Source organism: Delphinus delphis, chromosome 10 (genome assembly GCF_949987515.2).
Source record: "Delphinus delphis chromosome 10, mDelDel1.2, whole genome shotgun sequence".
NCBI lineage: Eukaryota > Metazoa > Chordata > Mammalia > Artiodactyla > Delphinidae > Delphinus > Delphinus delphis.
This window is the reverse complement of record NC_082692.2, coordinates 32,141,399-32,162,121: the sequence shown is the minus strand read 5'-3', so window position 1 is coordinate 32,162,121 and position 20,723 is coordinate 32,141,399. Positions and strand designations below refer to the sequence as shown.

The 20,723-nt window shown below is 41.1% G+C and overlaps 2 protein-coding genes across 3 annotated transcripts in view; one reads left to right on the top strand and one right to left on the bottom strand.

Moving 5' to 3' along the window:
- XPO5 (exportin 5) overlaps window positions 1-10,493 on the bottom strand; it is a 46,241-nt gene extending 35,748 nt beyond the window's left edge. Inside the window, exons 1-8 of the mRNA XM_060021761.1 lie at window positions 10,229-10,493; window positions 8,449-8,570; window positions 7,443-7,515; window positions 6,225-6,362; window positions 5,644-5,826; window positions 2,670-2,696; window positions 1,941-2,126; window positions 1,229-1,305 (exon numbers count right to left, since the gene is read on the bottom strand). Coding sequence (XP_059877744.1) covers window positions 1,229-1,305; window positions 1,941-2,126; window positions 2,670-2,696; window positions 5,644-5,826; window positions 6,225-6,362; window positions 7,443-7,515; window positions 8,449-8,570; window positions 10,229-10,333 — 911 coding nt within the window. The 5' untranslated portion in view covers window positions 10,334-10,493. The remainder of the gene's footprint in view (window positions 1-1,228; window positions 1,306-1,940; window positions 2,127-2,669; window positions 2,697-5,643; window positions 5,827-6,224; window positions 6,363-7,442; window positions 7,516-8,448; window positions 8,571-10,228) is intronic.
- A 173-nt stretch (window positions 10,494-10,666) lies between these two features.
- The window catches only part of POLH (DNA polymerase eta), a 29,825-nt gene continuing 19,768 nt past the window's right edge, over window positions 10,667-20,723 (top strand). Inside the window, exons 1-4 of one of the 2 annotated variants that reach the window (XM_060021755.1) lie at window positions 10,667-10,919; window positions 14,237-14,261; window positions 14,642-14,776; window positions 16,212-16,429. In XM_060021755.1, coding sequence (XP_059877738.1) covers window positions 14,248-14,261; window positions 14,642-14,776; window positions 16,212-16,429 — 367 coding nt within the window. In that variant the 5' untranslated portion in view covers window positions 10,667-10,919; window positions 14,237-14,247. Of the gene's footprint in view, window positions 10,920-14,236; window positions 14,378-14,641; window positions 14,777-16,211; window positions 16,430-20,723 lie in introns of both variants that reach the window. The other variant, XM_060021753.1, reaches the window with a different exon arrangement.

Genomic DNA, 20,723 nt, shown 5'->3' with positions numbered 1-20,723 from the left:
ACATGCCGCGGAGCGGCTGGGCCCGTGAGCCATGGCCGCTGAGCCTGCGCGTCCGGAGCCTGTGCTCCGCAGCGGGAGAGGCCACAACAGTGAGAGGCCCACGTACCGCAAAAAAAAAAAAAAAAAAAAGAATTAATAAGGACTGGTGTGGACAGCAGCCATATTAGCGTGTTCTGGAGGCGTGCAGTATAACATAAAAAGCATGGGCCTCAGGGTAAGAAAGACCTAGGCTCTAGTGATGTTGAAGGACAGAGTGGCATCATGGTTTCTAGTGCAGGCTCTGAAGTCTGAGTTTGAATCACAGCTTTACTAACCAGTACCAGTAGCACAAATGGAGATAGGCCACCTCAGTGTGAATGTCATAGTCTCTAGGGAACTAAGAAATGGGCCCTGAAAACAGTAACTACAGTGGCCACCCAAAAGATATGTTATTAATTTAATTAACAGGACTCCTTAAAAACAGACCTGTAGTATCCATAGGAAAGAGCCATCATAAAAGCTATGTTAGAATGGACAGTAAGAAATTTTAAGTAATAGATCTGTGTCTCACATCTTTTCATTTGTCCCTGGCACCAAAAGTGAAGAAAGAGTATTGAAGAAAAATGGGTGCTGTGACAGTTTCAACTACTGTAATACACAGTTCTACCTGACTCCCTGGTAAGAAAAACATATCAGGAAATGCTTTAACATTTTTCAGAGCGATTAGAAGAAAATAAGCAGAAGCCACTATTTCAGGACATAGAATGTTTTTACAGGATTTATACACATATTCCACACCGACCACATTGTTCCTGCTGCTTCCTAGAGCCTCAGCACTTCAGGCATTGATTACTTTGACAAGGAGAGAGGGAGGAGTGTCTCGAGTTCTGCAATCAAGGAAGGCCCTGGGACATACTCTGGTCAGATCAGAGCATTCTCTGGCCTAGTCACCAAGGCTACTAGGAGGCTCAGGGATCATCAAAAGCACACAAAGAGAACCAAGGAGATGAGCTGTCTGGGGAGAATGTGGAAAACTGTGAATGTGAGTGGATGCTGAGTCAACAGCCACAACTTACTTCCAGCATAAGATCTTCAAAAAGGTGAAAAAGTCCCTTTAAGAGTGCCTGATTTTCCTATTAAAAACACAGTCAACTGACTGCTAACAGTCAAACAGGAACTTCAGATACATCCAAATGAGATACAAAAATGACAAAGAAATTAGAAAACACATAGAAAAGAAGGTACTCACTGCGCAGCGGAGAGTATATAATGCATGGCAACATCTCCAAATAAGACCATCAAGGGCTTCCGGTCTTCCAACTTGCCCTAGACCCGATTTTAGGGAAACACAGGTAATAACTATGTTATTAAAAACCTCCAAGTACTAACAACTTCTATACCTATAAAATCAAATATACTGACTTCCTAATTTCTCACATAGCCCTGGGGCTAACTGAACACTGAAAAAAAACTCTTTAAATCCAAACCTGGATAAGACTTATATTTTAAAATGTGTTGGGCAATAATGATGATATGAAAGCAAAATAAATTACATCTGAAAATAACACTCTTATGGAGAAGAGTCACAATCCCATTTGTTAGCCAAGACAGCTATAAAGCCAGCAGAGTCACCTTCTACAATGCTTTGACGTAACACGATGTGAGTTTTAAACTTTAACATTACGCTTATATAGTTTCTTAAGCATGAAGTACCAAGATTCACAGCTCTTTCAAGAACCAAGTAGCCCTACAAATCTCTATATATCCTGACAATGGATTCCTAGGATATCGGCAGACTGTTGTCCAAAAGATTGGAGGCAGGTAATTAAGTTGGTGTCAAGTAAAACAAAAAAACAAACAAAAAAACCCAAACCTTTAAATGTCTTTCACCACAACATAGAATTAAACACACATATGCGTCACTCAGAGACTGTCAAAGTCAGTGTGAAGTGGTAACTTACTTTCCTGCTGACTGCAATGAGAAGACACTCAGCTGCTCCCAGCTGAAGTTCCTGTTCGTTCAGAAGCAGGCACAGCATCTCCAGGAGTTTACAGTTTTCAGCAGTAATGTGACTCATGGACACCCAGTCAATGTAGCCCGCTAGAGTATTCAGTGCTGCAATTCCTACTCGACAGTTTGCTTGGGCCTGCATGAAAAGAAGTAACTTTTAGCCATTAAGTCCTCACTAACAGACAAGAAAGCTGTGATTATACCCGAGCTCCTTCTACTTTCTAATTCTAAAAAGAAAAACAAACAATAAAATGTACTCATGCAACTGTTACTGATAGGCAACTCAAAGGTTTTCTTCTGATACACACACTTATCAAATGATGGCATTCTTGATGCCCATCAGTACAACTATATTGGCATGTGTGGCCATTTTACATCCTTCAACAAATCTCAGATATTATCATTTTAACTCCCTTCCACCATAGCTCAGTGATCAAATAAACCAAGGCTGAGGGAATTCCCTGGCGGTCCTGTGACAGGACTTCTTGCTTTCACTGCTGAGAGCATGGGTCTGATCCCTGGTCGGGGAACTAAAGCTCCTACAAGCCGCACGGCACAGCCAAAAAAAGAAGCAAAACGAAAAAAAACCAAGGCCGAGGTCACCCTCCACTAGATATATGCATCCCTGTACCTGAAAGCCTCAAAGAAGCCTCCTTCCAACTCCACCAAGAGCTCTTACCTTTGACTCCTGAGAATTATCTGTCTTCTGAAAGAAAAGAAGTATAAGGATCTAAATGTTTTTAAAGAGCAAAAGGCTATGTAATAACTTTCCACCCCCATAATCTAGGCCCTTGAACAATGATTTTCCAATACTCAACTTTTAATCTTGGAAAAGAATACAACTTTACTAAGAATACAAAACTGATATTCTCCCAAAGAAGGACAGGTTATTTTAGTTTCAGCAATATGACAAAATCTACTAGAACATTAAGATCCACAAAGACAGTTTCAACGCACACAGTTTACAAAGAAATACAACTAACAGATGAACAATGAAGCAGGCTCAACATTTTTAGTGATGAAAGAAATATAGTTTAAATCAAAGTATTAGTATTTTTTCTATATTAAAATAGAGACAAATTATAACTAGCAAAGGTATACTGAAATGATGTAATGTTAATGGAAAAAAGCAAGAAACAAAATTAAAATGAGTACAATTTATGACCGTGTATGTAGGGACATAACTGTAGGAAAACCACAAACACAAAAATATTAAATGCTAAGTAGACCAAAATAATGTCTGTTCAGTAAATTATACAATTTATAATTTTACAAGCAGGAATAACAACTCCTGACGTACTTAAAAACTTACCACCATTAGCATCATAAAGGATTTGTTTTACAATTCCTTTTCTCAACTTTCAAAAAGTAATTTTTCTAACAAAGAACAAGTATTAAGCCCTCACCATCAGTGGTCAAAGAGCGGTGTTAATGGGGCAGAGATGAGTAGAACCCTCTCACCAGCATCTACTGATGCTGCCCAAGAAGGAAAGGGATCCAGGCAACAACAGCCAAGTCCAGCCTTCACCACCTCCTCCAACAAATCCTGCATTCCCATTCGGATCCTATCCTCCTGCCCCCTGGGACCAGTACAGGCGCCAGGTGATGGACAGGGAGAGTAAGCCTACTCATCCCATCCTTGTTTACCATTCAGCCTACTCCCTAGGTGGGAAGGTGAAGGGATGGAAGCAGAGAAGGAACTATGAGGAAACTGAGAAGTTTCAGGTACAAGAGATGTCCCTTGGTGTGCTCTGGTCCTGGTAGCCTGGTTTAACAGATGGAGATAATGGACACCAAGGCTAAAGAAAAACACCAGCGGATGTATTTCTAACTTGTGTCAGACCATCATCAATCGGCCCTGCTCTGGCATGTTGGCTAGATTTCTAGGGCACTGAAGCATTCATAATTTGTTCATGTCTCTTAGGGATTAAATCTCCTAGGGGAAAATGGAAAGAATACCTCTTTGGACTTCACTGGTGGCACAGTGGTTAAGAATCTGCCTGCCAGTGCAGGGGACACGGGTTCAAGCCCTGGTCCGGGAAGATCCCACATGCCGCGGAGCAACTAAGCCCGGGCGCCACAACTACTGAACCTGCACTCTAGAGCCCGCAAGCCACAACTACTGAGGTCTGCACGCCTAGAGCCCATGCTTTGCAACAAGAGAAGCCACCGCAATAAGAAGCCCGAGCACCGCAACAAAGAGTAGCCCCCACTCGCCGCAACTAGAGAAAGCCCGTGCAGCAACAAAGACCCAACGCGGCCAAAAAAAAACCCAACCTCTTTCACCCTCAATACACATAGGTTTTTAAATGCAAATACTTTGATATTTTCTTTTGTAAAATCCCAGGGAGATATGTGGGGGGAAAGAGTCCATTCTGCTAAAAAGAATGGGGTGTGAATTCCACTATAATCATTTATTAGAGGATCTTCAATAATTATTCTCTGAAATTCAGTTTCCTCATCCATAATATGGAGACAATACTTTCTCTTAGGGTTGTTTTGAGGATTAAATAACATGTAAAGCAAGAAAAAGTATATAACCATTGTAAAGCAATTATACTCCAATAAAGATGTTAAAAAAAAAAAAGAAAAAGTATATAGCATATATTAGGTATTCATTGTGAGTTTCTCCCTACCCTGACACCAATAGTACCTTGTCATCATTTGTGTTAGTATCTACTGCTTCCCTGAAAATAGACTTAAGGAAGATGTCAGGGGCAGAAAACCCCTGGCAACCCAAATTTTAATGATTTTTTTTGTGTGAAATAAGCATGTATGAGGATTCCAGATTAGGGTTCTGAAACCTCAATGCTATTGACATTTTGGGTCAGAAAATTATTTTGGAAGACTGTTCTGGGCATTATAGAATGTTTAGCATCGTGCCTGGCTACCCATTAGAGGCCAGTAGCAACCCCTAGTTGTGACAACCTGGGGGGCAAAATCGCCCCTCCTTTTGAGAACCATGGTACTAGATTAACTTTCACACAGCCTTCTTCTAAAGGCTCTCTGCTAAAACTGACAATGATTGGAAAGACAGTATCTGGTTTGCCTTTTTCTGCAGAAGAAAAACCTCATCAGGAAGAAATACCAGGAATCGTGTAATCAAGATTAATAAAACTTGGCACAGTTTCCACTGCAAAAGGGACCAAGACTAAATGGGACATCGAAATTTAACAGGGATACTATCCTGACCTATCAGGAATCTGGGTTTCAAATATTAAGAATTAACCTACAGGGAGTTCCTTGGTGGTCTAGTGGTTAGGATTCGGTGCTTTCACTGCCATGACCCGGGTTCAATCCTTGGTCAGGGAACTGAGATCGCACAAGCTGCACGGCATGGCCAAAATTTTAAAAATAAATTAAACAACAAAAAAAGAAATTAATCTTCATTTTTATACTATTTTCTTAGGAATTTTCTTACTATAAAAGGAATTATTTTTTTCTGGTAGGTATGGAAACTCACTGAATTGCGCTTCTTAGAAAATTAATTCCAGTTTTTCCTGTCATCTTTGTTTCTTTTTTGCTTATAAAATAGCCGTTCCGTTTACTAAACTGAACACTCTAGTTTCTTGCTAAAGGATTAACTTTAAAAAACAAACAAACCCACTCATATTAGAAAACAGAACTTTAGGGAGGTGGTATTTATCCCTTACCACTTGTTGGTACTTGTTTACATTTTCTTGAAGTGTGTTAAGTAGAAAAGTGAAGATTCTTTCCATGTTCTGGGTTAACGTTTGCTGGATATCCCTTCGTCTTTGAGGGGGTAGAGTCTGAAAGGTCACTACGTCCTCTGCCAGTCGCAAAAGGATGAACATCACTAATTCTGTCTGTGTTTCCTATACCAATAGAGAGAAGGTAGTTAAATGAAACTGAAATATGTTTTTCATTATAAATATGACCAAAGGCTCTTTTCTGCTGACAAGACAAACAAACCAACCAAAAACATCCTGAAGAGCAAACAAAAACAAAAACCTGAATTGGGGCTTCCCTGGTGGCGCAGTGGTTGAAAGTCCACCTGCTGATGCAGGGGACACGGGTTCGTGCCCTGGTCCGGGAAGATCCCACATGCTGCGGAGTGGCTGGGCCCGTGAGCCATGGCCGCTGAGCCTGCGCGTCCGGAGCCTGTGCTCCGCAACGGCAGAGGCCACAACAGTGAGAGGCCCGCGTACCGCAAAAAAAAAAACAAAAAAAAAAATTAAAAAAAACCCTGAATTGATACAGCTGTACTACATACCCCTTGTTTGGAAAGAATGTCCAATTCTATTAGCATGTCAGGCCAGTGCTGTGGCCACTCCCGCTTGATCATTTCTACTACAATTCGAGACAGAACATCTTTAATATGGTTCTCCTCTTCCAAAATGTTCAGTGTTCCCTGAAAAAGAATAAGAGATATTAAGAGGTCTGCAAGACTGAATTCAAGGGAAAAAATTGGGCTGTAAAAGTGTATGAAACTCATGAGCAGGCCTACTTTTAAACTAAACAGAATAAACAAACCTGTTCTCCATATCTGAGTCACCTGTCCTGAATTCTCATTAATCATCCTTCCCACTTAAAGCTTAACAGAGGGTTGCATCAGCTAATAAAATGGCTGTCTCATGGAGCAAGGAAGACATCACTGCTCTTCTCCTTTACAAACTGAAGAGACTCTCATATTGATTGTTTTCATTTTGTAAGAGGGCCAGGGTGGAAAAGTATGGAAATAAGGAACACATGGAGAGGCTGATAAAGTGGGACAATAAGGAGTAACTGAATATTTTACCAATAGTTCTAGTATTAGAAGATACAGAAAGACCATTACTGGGACTCTCTTCTGAAGTTTGATATCAAGACTAATGAATTATGACTTCTATCAAGTTTCCCCAGAATTAATAAAATACAAATCCTTAGCTAGCTAAGTTAATAATTTTGAAGGGAATTTTTTTTTTCTATTAACAACACTAGACTTTGGGGACGTAAAGGGGTGTGAATTCCCATTTTCATGCCCTTTGTGAAACAGAACATAAAAGGCTATGGATTCTAAACATGTTCAAAGTCATATTCTAACTCCTGAGTCAAACTCATTCAGCATATTTTTTATTGCTAATATCATAAAGTAATTCACTTTAGAATAAAAGGAAACAAATAGCAAAGTGTAATCTAATTTAGAATTGATTAATCTAAGACTCTTACTCATTTGCTGAAAATGTTTAATCTCTCTGCCCTGTCTTCATAATTTTAAAAACAGAAGTCAACACATAAGGGATTAATTAAATCCAGTAAGAGAAACGTGATGAACTGTGATTTCTAGTGATGGTGGTTCTTTTTATCTTGAAGGTAACGTTTAATATTATATAAAGCATGCTGTTTGACCTATGTAGAAGCAGTGAATTTTTACACAAATGCTACATTGGAAAAGTTACAGTTTGTCTAAACTACCTCGGAAACACAGGACTTCCAACCAACCATTCCTTACATTTGCAATCAGCTCCATGACACTGTTCTTCAGATAGACCTTCTCCAATCGAGACATGCTGTTCCACCGAAACCTGGCCACCAAAATGCATAAAGTCAACAGAACTAAATTAGAAGTCTTCTCTTCAGAACAGATTAGCTTTGATTCCTGTGTTAAAATAATGCTGGTGATTTCACTAAGAAACTATACTTTGGATTTTGGTATCCTTCAAAGAATGGACAGAAACAGTCCACATTTAACCAAAATGCTAACAGAAAAAAAGAGTTTTATATACGCAGCAGTCCATTAATTAGAATCCACACAGGATCTGTGCACAGATGAGCTTTTCTCCTTGATTTTATTGACAGACCAAAAGCAAATATGTACCTGGGACAACTGCGAAAATGTAGCTGATTTTCAGAAGAAAATAGAATTTGAAAACACTAACTTCCTTTCTGAACTGGTTTCAGTTCAGTAATTCCCAAATTACTGGAAAGTAATAGCACAATTCCAGAAAAACTGTGGCTAAATCTTAAAAGCTGATGCTTCTGATAGGCACTGGGAGTAGGAGACTCAAGTTAGGAAGGGTTTTCAGTTATTCTCATATAATCTTGCTTAGAATTTGCCATTCACACTCAAACTTAAAAAAGAAAAGAAGAAAAGAAAAGAAATTAAAGGCGTGTTGCCTAATCAGAGATTCATTTACCTATACACTGCATTATTCTAAAAAAATCTGAGGTCTGTTGGCATATATTAGGAGCTCAATAAATGCTAGCTAAATGACTATGAGCTAATACTTGCAGAATGCTTAGTATGTACTATGCACTTTACACAGATGAAGAAACTTGAGAAAGGTTAAGTTCTGAATGAGAGCTCCCGTGAGGTTGTGATAACCTCTCAGGAATCATTCCTTTCTCCCTGGGGATTGCTCTTTTCTACTCACCTGAACAGTACCTCTATGAGTTATACACTAAATAAAGATTTGCTCTCTCACACACTTCAGTGGTAAGGTCCAAAAGCTCCTTACTTGACAACGTGTTCCAGGATCTGAAGGCCAAAATGTCTGACGATGGCAATTTGTGTTTTCTCAGCCAACCGCAAGCCACAAGGGACACATATAGGGCACTTTTCTTTAAACTCCTCACAAAACTGAAAAGAAGAAAAGTTAGTGTTTCCCTTAGGAGCCAAGAGAGAGTGTGGACTAAAAACAGAAAACTTCATCTTCAACTCCAACCTGAGCTATATATATATATATATATATATATATATATATATATATATATATATATATATTTGCGGTACGCGGGCGTCTCACTGTTGTGGCCTCTCCCATTGCGGAGCACAGGCTCCGGACGCGCAGGCTCAGTGGCCATGACTCACGGGCCTAGCCGCTCCGCGGCATGTGGGATCTTCCCGGACCGGGGCACGAACCCGTGTCCCCTGCATCGGCAGGTGGACTCTCAACCACTGCGCCACCAGGGAAGCCCCTGAGCTATATTTTTAACCTGCAAAATCTAGATCAATATTATATGAATAAAGAACTGATAAACATTCCTTTCACTTTGATAGTTCCAGATTTCCCATGCAATGGCCAATTAGTGTTAGAAAAAATAAATTTGACATAAATGAGTAAAAAATTGTTAGAGATATACCCCTGAAGTATACAGGTAAAATGACAATTTCTAGGATTTGCTTTAAAAACCTTTGGTGGGGCGAGGGATAAAGCAAATGTGGTAAAATCTTTACAGCTGCTGAGTTCAGGTGATGGGTATACACAAGACCGTTGCAGTATTCTACTTTTGTGTCTATAGTATTTCATAGTAAAAGAGAAACTAATAGAACCCAAATATTTCTGATTCCAAATCCTGTGGCATACATCTATATGTTGTAAAGTTTCCTCCAAGTGATGCTCACTCCACTTTATGAAGTTACATCTCTTAAAATACACACGGCACAAATATTTCTTCCTAGAGGTCATTTCTCACAGCCCACATACATTGTTTGATGGGGGAATAAACTCGAATTGTATTAGCACCCCCATTGGTTTTGTATTAGCATTCCCAAATTACACTACAAGAGTCAGTCCCGGTAGCAGAGCATCCGACACTCAAGAAAACTACTTTCAGGAAACCAAAAGACCCTTGTGAAAATGCAAAGTAAGTGGTAGAAGTTCATCTTTGCGCAAAGCCTAAGAATATCACACAATAAAAAACATGGAGGGGTGGGGTGAGAATTAGGCCAGAAATACCCAAGACACAGAAGTGGGTTATGGAGAGGTGTAAGGGTGTTAAGGGGCACTAGAGGGGCTGGAGCTCGGTTAGGGCGGGTCAGGAGTGGGTCAGCAAGGAAACGTTTAGTGCAGCGGAGACTATAAAGAATGTGGCCGGTGTTGGGGACGGGTTGGACATGGGCTGGACAGGTGCGCCACGGGAAAGCGAGGGGATGCAGGGATGTGGGGTTTGAGGGAATAAAGTGGGTGCAGCAGGCTGTGGAGGGAGTCGTGGTACGGAGAAGAGCAAACAGAAGTGGCGAGGGGGGAGGAGAGGGCAGTGGGAAGTGGTGGTGAGATGAGACGGCCACAGAGAGCTAGGGACGACAGCGTCCCGGGAGAAGGGCAGGAGCGGCGAGCACAGAAGGCGGGGAGTGGGAAGAGGCGCGGAAAGCGGCGAGGGGAGGGCCCCCGGGGGTTGGGGACCGAGGTCCAGGGGCCGCGTGGGCGGGAGACGGCCAGGGTCTTGGGCTGCGCCGGTACTGCTGGGGCTGGGGGAGGGTCTCGGAGCAGGCCCGGGGCGACAGACTCCAGCTACCTTGAGGGCTTCTAGCCGGTAGCGCTGGGTGGAGCTGGGGTCCATCATGATCGTCACCGCTTTCACCAGCTGCTCGCACAGCGCGTTCACTTGATCCATCGACATGACTAGTGCCACGCGCAGCAAGCGCGCACAACGGACGTCCCGGAAGCACGAGGCACGGATCGCTCCGTTGGCGGGACCACACGCTGGTACCCGGCCGCGGCGGGCTTAAGGGGGACGGTGGGGAGCGGGAGGAGGAGCGCGAGCCGCAGAAGACCCAGCCGGGAAAAAGCCAGCGCTGCGCACGCGCCCGACCCTCCAGTACGCATGCGCCCGCGGAAGTGGCTACTTCCTTTTGACTGTTGCTCCTTGGTGGGCGGAGCGAGAGACTTAGGGGCCACGGTGCGCAGGCGCGTCAACGGCCCTCGGCGGCGCGCGCGGCGAATAACTGTCGGAAAGGCTGTGAGCAGATCTCGGTGGCTAAGGCTGGACCCGCCCGGCTGTGCCGGCTGCTGCCAGGGCGAGGATCGTCAGCGCGCTTAGGTCCTTTTCTCCGTCGTTGCCGGGAATAAATCTCTCTCGAAACCGACTGATCCGTTCCCGGAAAGGAGACGGATATTCAAGACCACTTCATCGTCCTTCCAGTGGACACCGAGTCCAGCATCGGTGGCGTCCGCTGGTGGCGGTTTTGCCAAGTGTTGTCACATTGGTAAGAGAATTTAGAACAGTTCTGTATCTCTGTTTTTAGACTTTTCATGTTGCCTTGGCTATTGGTTGTATAATATAGCAGTGACTGGGGACAACATTGGGCCGAAATTACATGAAATAGAAATACTTGCTCACAGAGAGAAAAGGCCCTGGTATTGCCTCTTAAGAGGATTTTTCTTGTGGAAAGAAAATGGTAGCTCTTAAACCTCCCTCTTCACCTGTACGTATTTTCCTTGGGTGTGTTATCACCTGACTGGCACCAAACTTGTTTTTAAAGATTGGGGTAAATCGAGATCGTTAATGATGAATAATTGCAAATACCGAAGGTTTGTACAGTTTTGATCATTTGAAGTGCTACATATATCATATATATGAAATATATATGTATATCATATATGTATATAATATTTATATGACTTCAAAATAGTGTAATCCTTATTCCCAAAGGAGGGTTTTGGCAGAGAGTATGTTTCATTTTTCATCTTTAAAAAACTCTTGCTTTCTCCAGCAAAATACATAAACTGAAAACTAAAACAGTTAAAATCTGAATATCCGTCTTGGTGTTGTATATTTAGGAAATGTTTGCTCTACTTAAATCACTGCTCCCTGTTCATACTCCACTTCTAGTGTTTGCATCTAATGTACTTACCTGGGTGTGTGTGTGTGACAATGCATTTACTATTTTTACTTTGGCGTTATCTGTTCCAGGACTGTACAAAAGACACTTCAAGGTAAAGTGATTTCTGGCATGTTATGGTTTTAACTTATAAATGTTTAAAGTATTACGTTCTGCCTGTTTTAGGTGAGTGGAATTTGTAAGGAATTAATGCCTTGAATACTCTGATTTTTTGAATTCATCATTTTCTTTTCCCTAATCTTCCAGCTTTGTAGTTGCATGACACTTTTTTCAAGGTGAATGTTAATTTTTGATACTTTTTTAAAAAAAGAATACAGTTGGGCTTCCCTGGTGGCTCAGTGGTTGAGAGTCCGCCTGCTGATGCAGGGGACACGGGTTCGTGCCCCGGTCCGGGAAGATCCCACATGCCGCGGAGCGGCTGGGCCCGTGAGCCATGGCCGCTGAGCCTGCTTGCCTGGAGCCTGTGCTCCGCAACGGGAGAGGCCACAGCGGTGAGAGGCCCGCGTACCGCAAAAAAAAAAAAAAAAGAAGAATACAGTTGAGTGCTTACTCAACTGTATAACCTGTGTTCTCTCATATTTAAATCATGAATTACTGTGTTTCCACAAATATCTTATTTACTTTAAGTCAGTGGTTTTCAATCTCTGCTTTTAAAAATCATGAGAGAGGGCTTCCCTGGTGGCATAGTGGTTGAGAGTCCGCCTGCCTATGCAGGGGACACAAGTTCGTGCCCCGGTCCGGGAAGATCCCATATGCCGCGGAGCGGCTGGGCCCGTGAGCCATGGCCGCTGAGCCTGCGCATCCGGATCCTGTGCTGGGCAACGGGAGAGGCCACAACAGTGAGAGGCCCGCGTACCGCCCCCCCGCCCACACACACACACACACGAATTCTTTCTTTAATAATAAACCAAAGATTATTGTCTTCCTTTTTCTCTTTTTCTTTAAATGAAGCCATTCTGCACCCAACTTCTAATCCCTGATGCCTTCTTTCAAAATTAAATAAATAAATAAAAATAAAAATCATAAGAGAGAGCTTATTAGAGAGAGCTTTTAGAAATCATGATGGCCAGGTCACACCCATACCAATTAAGTTACATGTCTGGTGGTAGAAGCCAGAAATCAATAGTATTAAAGGTTCCTAGGTGATTCTAATCTGTAGCAAAGTTTGCAGAGCCACTGCTTTAGTTTACTGAATCCTTTTAGATTTCTAACAATGTTAAATGAAAACGTTAGTCTGTATTCATTGTGTATAAGGTTTGTTCTTTCAGTCTAGCATCCATACCTTTATATATGTCTGTCTACAAATAGTATGTAGTATTGTTTTCTTTTTGTCTTCAAAAATTTACATGAATGGGTAGAAAATCACCTTTAGAACATCACAAATTGTGACAGGCCAGATCCACTGATGGGTGCTTAGTGGTTGAAAGTTTGAGGAGAAACAGGGTATTTGCATAGTCTCAAAGTATCTCTCCTGAAAGGAAAAAATAGTAACTTTACAGTGAGAAACCTAGCAAACACTATCTCAACTAAATGATATGCTTAACATCACCAGTATTAACACACAGTGACATCATGTACCTCCCAACATGATACACTGAGAAAAGCAGAACCCTTCCATAATATTCTTGCTAAAAATGCATAACCTCAGTCTAATCAAGAGAAAACATCAGACAAACCTAAACTGAGAGACATTCTCAAAGCAACTGAGTAGTTCCCTTCAAAAGTGTCAAGGTCATGAAAAACATGAAATGTCACAGATTGGAGAAGACTAAGGAGACGTGAAGACTAAGACTGGATCCTAAGCTGGATCCTGGAACCAAAAATGAACATTAGTGGAATAACTGGTAAAATTCAAGTAAAGTTTGTAGTGTGAATATTATACTAATGTTCATTCTTTAGTTTTGATAATTGTGCTGTATAAAATGTTAGCTTTAGGGGAAACTGGGTATAGGAGAACCCTACTATATTTGCAACTTTTCTGTAAGTGTAAAAGTATTTCAAAATAAAAAGTTTTAAAAATTCACATGAATGCTTTGATGTTATATATCATTTTCTGCTTCTCTTTTCCCTGAACTTATATTTGAGATTTGTCTGTCAACTAGATTAACTGTTGACTTTATCCCTCCATTGACGTGCATTGTGGTTTTTTTTTCTTTTGCGGTACGTGGGCCTCTCACTGTTGTGGCCTCTCCCGTTGCGTAGCACAGGCTCCGGACGCGCAGGCTCAGCGGCCATGGCTCACGGGCCTAGCCGCTCCACGGCATGTGGGATCTTCCCGGACCGGGGCACGAACCTGTGTCCCCTGCATCGGCAGGCGGACTCTCAACCACTGCGCCACCAGGGAAGCCTGTATTGTGGTTTTAATTTGCATTTCCCTATGACTAATGATGTTGAGCCATTTTCATGTGACTGTTGACTATTTGTATATCTTCTTTTGTGAAGTGTTCAATTCTTTGGGGGGATGGATATTCTTTAAAGCTTTCAATATTTATTACCTTTCTAAAGTTGTATCAGTTTATTATTTTCCTGCCAGCAGTATATGAAAATGCCTGTTTCATTATTGTTAGTTTCCATGTTCCCATGCTTATGGTAATTCAACAACTGAAGAATGGAAGTATAATTTTCTTTGGCACTTTTTATTCAATATCCTTTCTAACTGTCCATAAAATATTGTCTTACAGAAAAATGGCTAATGGACAAGACCGGGTAATTACTCTAGTGGACATGGACTGTTTTTTTGTTCAAGTGGAACAGCGGCAAAATCCTCATTTGAGGAATAAACCTTGTGCAGTTGCACAGTACAAATCATGGAAGGGTGGTGGGTATGTATCATAGTTATTGTTGTAACTCTCAACTACTGTTTTAATCTATAAGAATACATGGCAAAAAAAAAAAAGAATACGTGGCACTATGCTAGGTCCTGTTTTGGGGGATTCTGAACTGCTATGTTTGAGAATGAATAGTAGCATCAGTGACCAAAAAGTTTATACTATTATGTTTATAACCTATTCATCATGTTAAATTTTAATTATTTTTGCTTGTGATCATGTAATATTTTTCTGTTCCTCTTTTTTTCCTAACCTTAGAATCATTTCAGTAAGTTATGAAGCTCGTGCATTTGGGGTCACTAGATACATGTGGGCAGAAGATGCTAAGAAGTTATGTCCAGATCTTCTACTGGCACAAGTTCGTGAGTCCCATGGAAAAGCTAACCTCACCAAGTAAGAAGAAAAGCTTGTGTAAGGGGAATGGAAGAGTTGGAAGCATTTCATGAGGCTAGGAACTCATGTTTCTAATTCGTTTTATGTAAATAACATCTGAAAAAGTTCCCTTTAGTCAGCTAAATTTTCAGTGTGGAATGAAAACAGATTTTAATATTGCGTTTTAGGAACAGTTTGGAATCATTATTACCTATAATAATTGCCACCCTTAATACCCTTTCAGTTCCTTAATTATTTAACAATTGGTTGTTATAATTAAAACTTAATTCCACTTCCCATGTTCTCAGGCCAAAAGTCTGAAGTGTTTGAAGTAATTAAATTGACTGTGAAACTAATAAGAGTTTTTCCAGAGAAGGCTGAGTCAAACTCACATTCTAGTGCAATATCTAGAATTATTTGCCAGAATTGAACAGTCCCAAAGAAGCTTAATTTTTCTGTTTTTGAACTGAGCTATCTCTGCCCAGATTTTAGAAAGTTAGCCTTGGAATGGGAGGCATTAGTATAGGCATAGCCAAGTTAGAGGTAGATACAAGCCCCAGTCATTATAATAATCCTAATAGCTAGTGTATAGTGAACATATGTCATATGCCAGGCACTGTGTTAAATTCTTCATTGGCAGTGTCTCTTAAATCTCACATTGTTATAAGGAAGGTTCTAGTATTATCCCCCCCACTCCCCCACACACAAATGAGGGACCAATTTAGAGAGGTTAAATAATTTAAGTTCGCACAGTTAGGAAGTGGAAGACTGAGGATTCATTTTCAGATCTCCACGTTCTCACAGTACACTATACTGTGTGGGGTGGTATGTGTAGGGATCATGCTTTGACTTGGGACTTGAGATACCCCTGAATTCACCTATCAATTAGAAGATTAGAAGTCTAAAGGTGGAGTGTCATAGCCAACCTCACATTGGGATTATTGCCAGAAAAGAAGACAGATTTGACTGAAGATTAATACTGTAACCCTAAAGTAGAATTAATTCAGCTAATGGACATATGCGACGTTGCATTGAATAGAATTTTATGCTGGGAAAGACAGTGTAACTTCCCAGAAATATAGTTGACTTCAGAGTGTGATTTTGAAAAGCCACATGCCACCAACTTAAAACTGGATCATTTATTTTACTCTTAAAATCTTCATCAAATAATGAACAAAGGCAGTTTTAGAAAATTTAGGAATGAGTTTGTAGACCAGAGAGTTATTAATAAAGACCTGGTAATTTTAAATTATTATTTTAATAACCTGAGATGCCAGGTTATAAAAATAAAAATATGATTTGCAAAAACATATATACACTTAGTTTATCAAATATTCTTAAAAATACCTTGGAGTGATTATACTTAAGAGTCTGTGAAAGAACACCAACTACTGCAATAGAGCATCCTTTCCTTGCTCTGTATGTGTGTGAGTATATTGTGCTCTCATGCTCTTAGGTACCGGGAAGCCAGTGTGGAAGTGATGGAGGTAATGTCTCGTTTTGCTGTGATTGAACGTGCCAGCATTGATGAGGCTTATGTAGACCTGACCAGTGCTGTACAAGAGAGACTGCAAAAGCTCCAAGGTCAGCCTCTCTCAGCAGACTTATTGCCAACCACCTGCATTGAAGGGTTGCCCCAAAGCCCTACAACAGCAGAAGGGACTGTTCAGAAAGGTACTTGCATAGCATCATATTGCTTCTGCTTCCTGCCTTTGGAACCTGCTTTGCTTGGTCACACTGCTCCTTCTTGGATTGATTGAAAGGAAACTTAAACTACAACATGAATGAATCACAAGGACTCACATGGAAGGATATACAAATTCTTTTATCTTTCCAGGTATATAGATGTTGAGAAGCTGTGAAATCTGTATTAACATCAAGTTTCTCTTGAGACATAACTAGGGCAGGTTAAAGTTATCAGTAGAAGGCTGACTGCGCACTTCTATTATTTGTAGGTTAATTTATATTATTGTAACTTGGTTCATACGAAGAGTGAGCTTTTTTTTTTTTTTTTGCGTTACACGGGCCTCTCACTGTTGTGGCCTCTCCCATTGCGGAGCAGAGGCTCCGGACGCGCAGGCTCAGCAGCCACGGCTCACGGGCCCAGCTGCTCCGCGGCCTGTGGGATCTTCCTGGACCGGGGCACGAACCCGTGTCCCCTGCATCGGCAGGCGGACTCTCAACCACTGCGCCACCAGGGAAGCCCGAAGAGTGAGCTTTTTTAAGGGGACCTAAACAACAGGGAGTTGAATTACTCAAAATTTCTAATCAGTTATCAGGATAATGTCATCGATGGGCTGTTCAAGGCCTCTCTCATTTTACTTTACTTATTTTACTTTTCCCCTTCATAGTGATTCCCCCTTCTCCCTTCCTACCCCACAAACCCTCTGGCACTCACTGATGTATATCTTCTTAAATATGTATATGTCTTTATAAATTGTACAGTGTTGCTTTGTACATGTGCTTTTAATTATTTTTATTTGTCTGCTGTTATCATTTTTCATTTATTTTTTATTTATTTATTTAAATATAGTTGATTTACTATTATATTACTTTCAGGGGTACAACATAGTGATTCATTATTTTTATAGATTATACTCCATTTAAAGTTACTATAAAATAATTGCTGCATAATGTATCCTTATTGCTTATTTATTTTATGCACAGTATTTTGTATCTCTAAAACCCCTACCCCTATCTTGCCCCTTCCCCTCCCCTCTCCTCACTGGTAACCACGAGTTTGTTCTCTCTATCTGTGAGTCTGTTCTGGTTTTGTTGTATTAATTCATTTATTTTTTAGATTCCACATATAAGTGATAACACAGTATTTGTCTTTCTCTGACTCATATAACGTGTGCTTTTAAAACTTGTGCTTTTTAAGCACATGAAAAGGTACTCAACATCACTAATTATTAGAGAAATGCAAATCAAAACTACAATGAGGTATCACCTCACACTGGTCAGAATGGCCATCATCAAAAAATCTACAAACAGGGCTTCCCTGGTGGCTCAGTGGTTTGGAGTCCGCCTGCCGATGCAGGGGACACGGGTTCGTGCCCCAGTCCGGGAGGATCCCACACGCCGCGGAGCGGCTAGGCCCGTGAGCCATGGCCGCTGAGGCTGTGCGTCCGGAGGCTGTGCTCCACAACGGGAGAGACAACAGCAGTGAGAGGCCCACCTACTGCAAAAAAAAAAAATCTACAAACAACAAATGCTGGAGAGGGTGTGGAGAAAAGGGAACCCTCCTACACTGTTGGTGGGAATGTAAATTGGTACAACCACTATGGAGAACAGTATGGAGGTTTCTTAAAAAACTAAAAATAGAACTACGATATTGGGGCTTCCCTGGTGGTGCAGTGGTTGAGAATCCGCCTGCCAATGCAGGGGACACGGGTTTGATCCCTGGTTGGGGAAGATCCCACATACCCTGGAGCAACTAAGCCTGTGTGCCACAACTACTGAGCCTGTGCTCTGGAGCCCACAAGCCACAATTACTGATCCTGCGCGCTGCAACTACTGAAGCCCGTGCACCTAGAGCCCATGCTCCACAACAAGAGAAGCCACCACAGTAAGAAGCTGTGCACCACAACTAAGAGTAGTCCCCGCTCGCTGCAACTAGAGAAAGCCCATGTGCAGCAATGAAGACCCAACACAGCCAAAAATAAATAAAATAAATAAAGTTAAAAAAAAAAAGTTGTTGGGCTTCCCTGGTGGCGCAGTGGTTGAGAATCTGCCTGCTAATGCAGGGGACACGGGTTCGAGCCCTGGTCTGGAAGGATCTCACATGCCGCGGAGCAACTAAGCCCGTGCGCTACAGCTACCGAGCCTGCGCGTCTGGAGCCTGTGAGCCACAACAAGAGAGGCCGCGATAGTAAGAGGCCCGCACACTGTGATGAAGAGTGGCCCCCGCTTGCCACAACTAGAGAAAGCCCTCGCACAGAAATGAAGACCCAACACAGCAAAAATAAATAAATTAATTAATAAACTCCTACCCCCAACATCTTTAAAAAAAAAAAAAGTTGTTAAAAAAAAAAAGAACTACCATATGACCCAGTAATCTCACTCCTGGGCATATACCCAGAGAAAACCATAATTCAAAAATATACATGCACCCTAGTGTTCATTGCAGCACTATTTACAATAGCCAGGACATGGAAGCAACCTAAATGTCCATCGACAGAGGAATGCGTAAAGAAGATGTGTTACATATATACAATGGAATATAACTCAGCCATAAAGAAGAACAAAAATAATGCTGTTTGTAGCAACATGGATGGACCTAGAGATTGTCATACTGTGTGAAGTAAGACACAGAAAGACAAACATATGATATCGCTTATATGTGGAATCTGAAAAAAAAAAGGTACAAATGAACTTATGTACAAAACAGAAGTAGTGTCACGAATGTAGAAAACAAACTTATGGTTACCAGGGGATAAGGTGGTGGGGGAGGGATAAATTGGGAGATTGGGACTGACATATACACACTACTATATATGAAATAGGTAACTAATAAGAACCTGCTGTATAGCACAGGGAACTCTACTCAATACTCTGTAATGACATGGGAAAAGAATCTAAAAAAAAGAGTGGTTGTATGTATATGTGTGACTGATTCACTTTGCTGTACACCTGAAACTAATACAACATTGTAAATTAACTATACTCCAATAAAATTTAAAAAAAAAAGATGCAGTTGAGTATAAACTGCATTAATTTGCTGTGAAACAATGTTTAAAAAAATTTGTGCTTTTTAATTACATGATAGTACTGTTATTATAGGTCTCATTCTTAATTTTCTTTCATTGCTGATTTTATACATCTATTCATGTAGCTGTATTTATATGTAATTGATTTCTTTTAATTGCAGCATAATCCGTGGTATGGATCTACCATGTTTACAGACCCTTTTCCTACTGATGAGCTCATTGGTTGCTTCTCACGTCCTTCTGTTTATATGATGAATGTCCTCATTAATCCTCTTGGACATATGCAAGGGTTTCTCTGGGAAGTATTTTCAGGAGTGGACTGCTAGATTATAGGGTATACACATACACTTAGTTTCACTAAATACTGCCAAATTGCTCCCCAGAATAACTGTAACAATTTGCCCTACCTCTGACAGTACACAAGAATTCCTGTTTCCTCCATATCCTCACCAGCAATTGGTATTATCTAATATTTTAAAGTACCTGCCAATGTGATGGCTATAAAGGGGTATTTTATATTTTGGGGTTTGTTTTAATTTATACTTCTCTTTACTAATTGAGGTTGAGCTTCTCTTCATATACTTGTTAGCCTATTGAGTTTCTACTTTTGTGAATTGTTTATTTATAATCTTCATTCAATTTTCCATTGGATTTCTGCCATTGGTTTTTTTTTTTGTTTTTGGAAGAGCTCCTTGTGTATCCTAGTTGTTGGTCCCTTGTCTGTTTTTGACTCTTCAAATATCTTTTCCCAAGTCTGTCATCCATTAACTTTTTTTTTTTTTTTTTTTTGCGGTACGCGGGCCTTTCACTGTTGTGGCCTCTCCCGTTGCGGAGCAACAGGCTCCGGACGCGCAGGCTCAGTGTCCATGGCTCATGGGCCTAGTCACTCCGCGGCATGTGGGATCTTCCCGGAAAGGGGCACGAACCTGTGCCCCCTGCATCGGCAGGCGGACTCTCAACCACTGCGCCACCAGGGAAGCTCTAGTGACTTTTTAAATTAAAATTTTTGATTTATATTTTCTGCTTCTTCTGAAATCTAGAATCCAGTATGTTTTCCTTTTTCTTTCTCCTCTAAACTTTTAACTGATGTAATATACATAAAGTATATAAATTGTACGTATACACCTTGAGTGATTTCACAAAGTAAGCCCACTTCTGTAAGCAGCACCCAGATCAAAAAATGTCAGAATTCTAGAAGCAACCCTTGCCTACCCTCCCAGTCATTATCTATTCCTCTCCCCCCTCTCCTATATAACCAC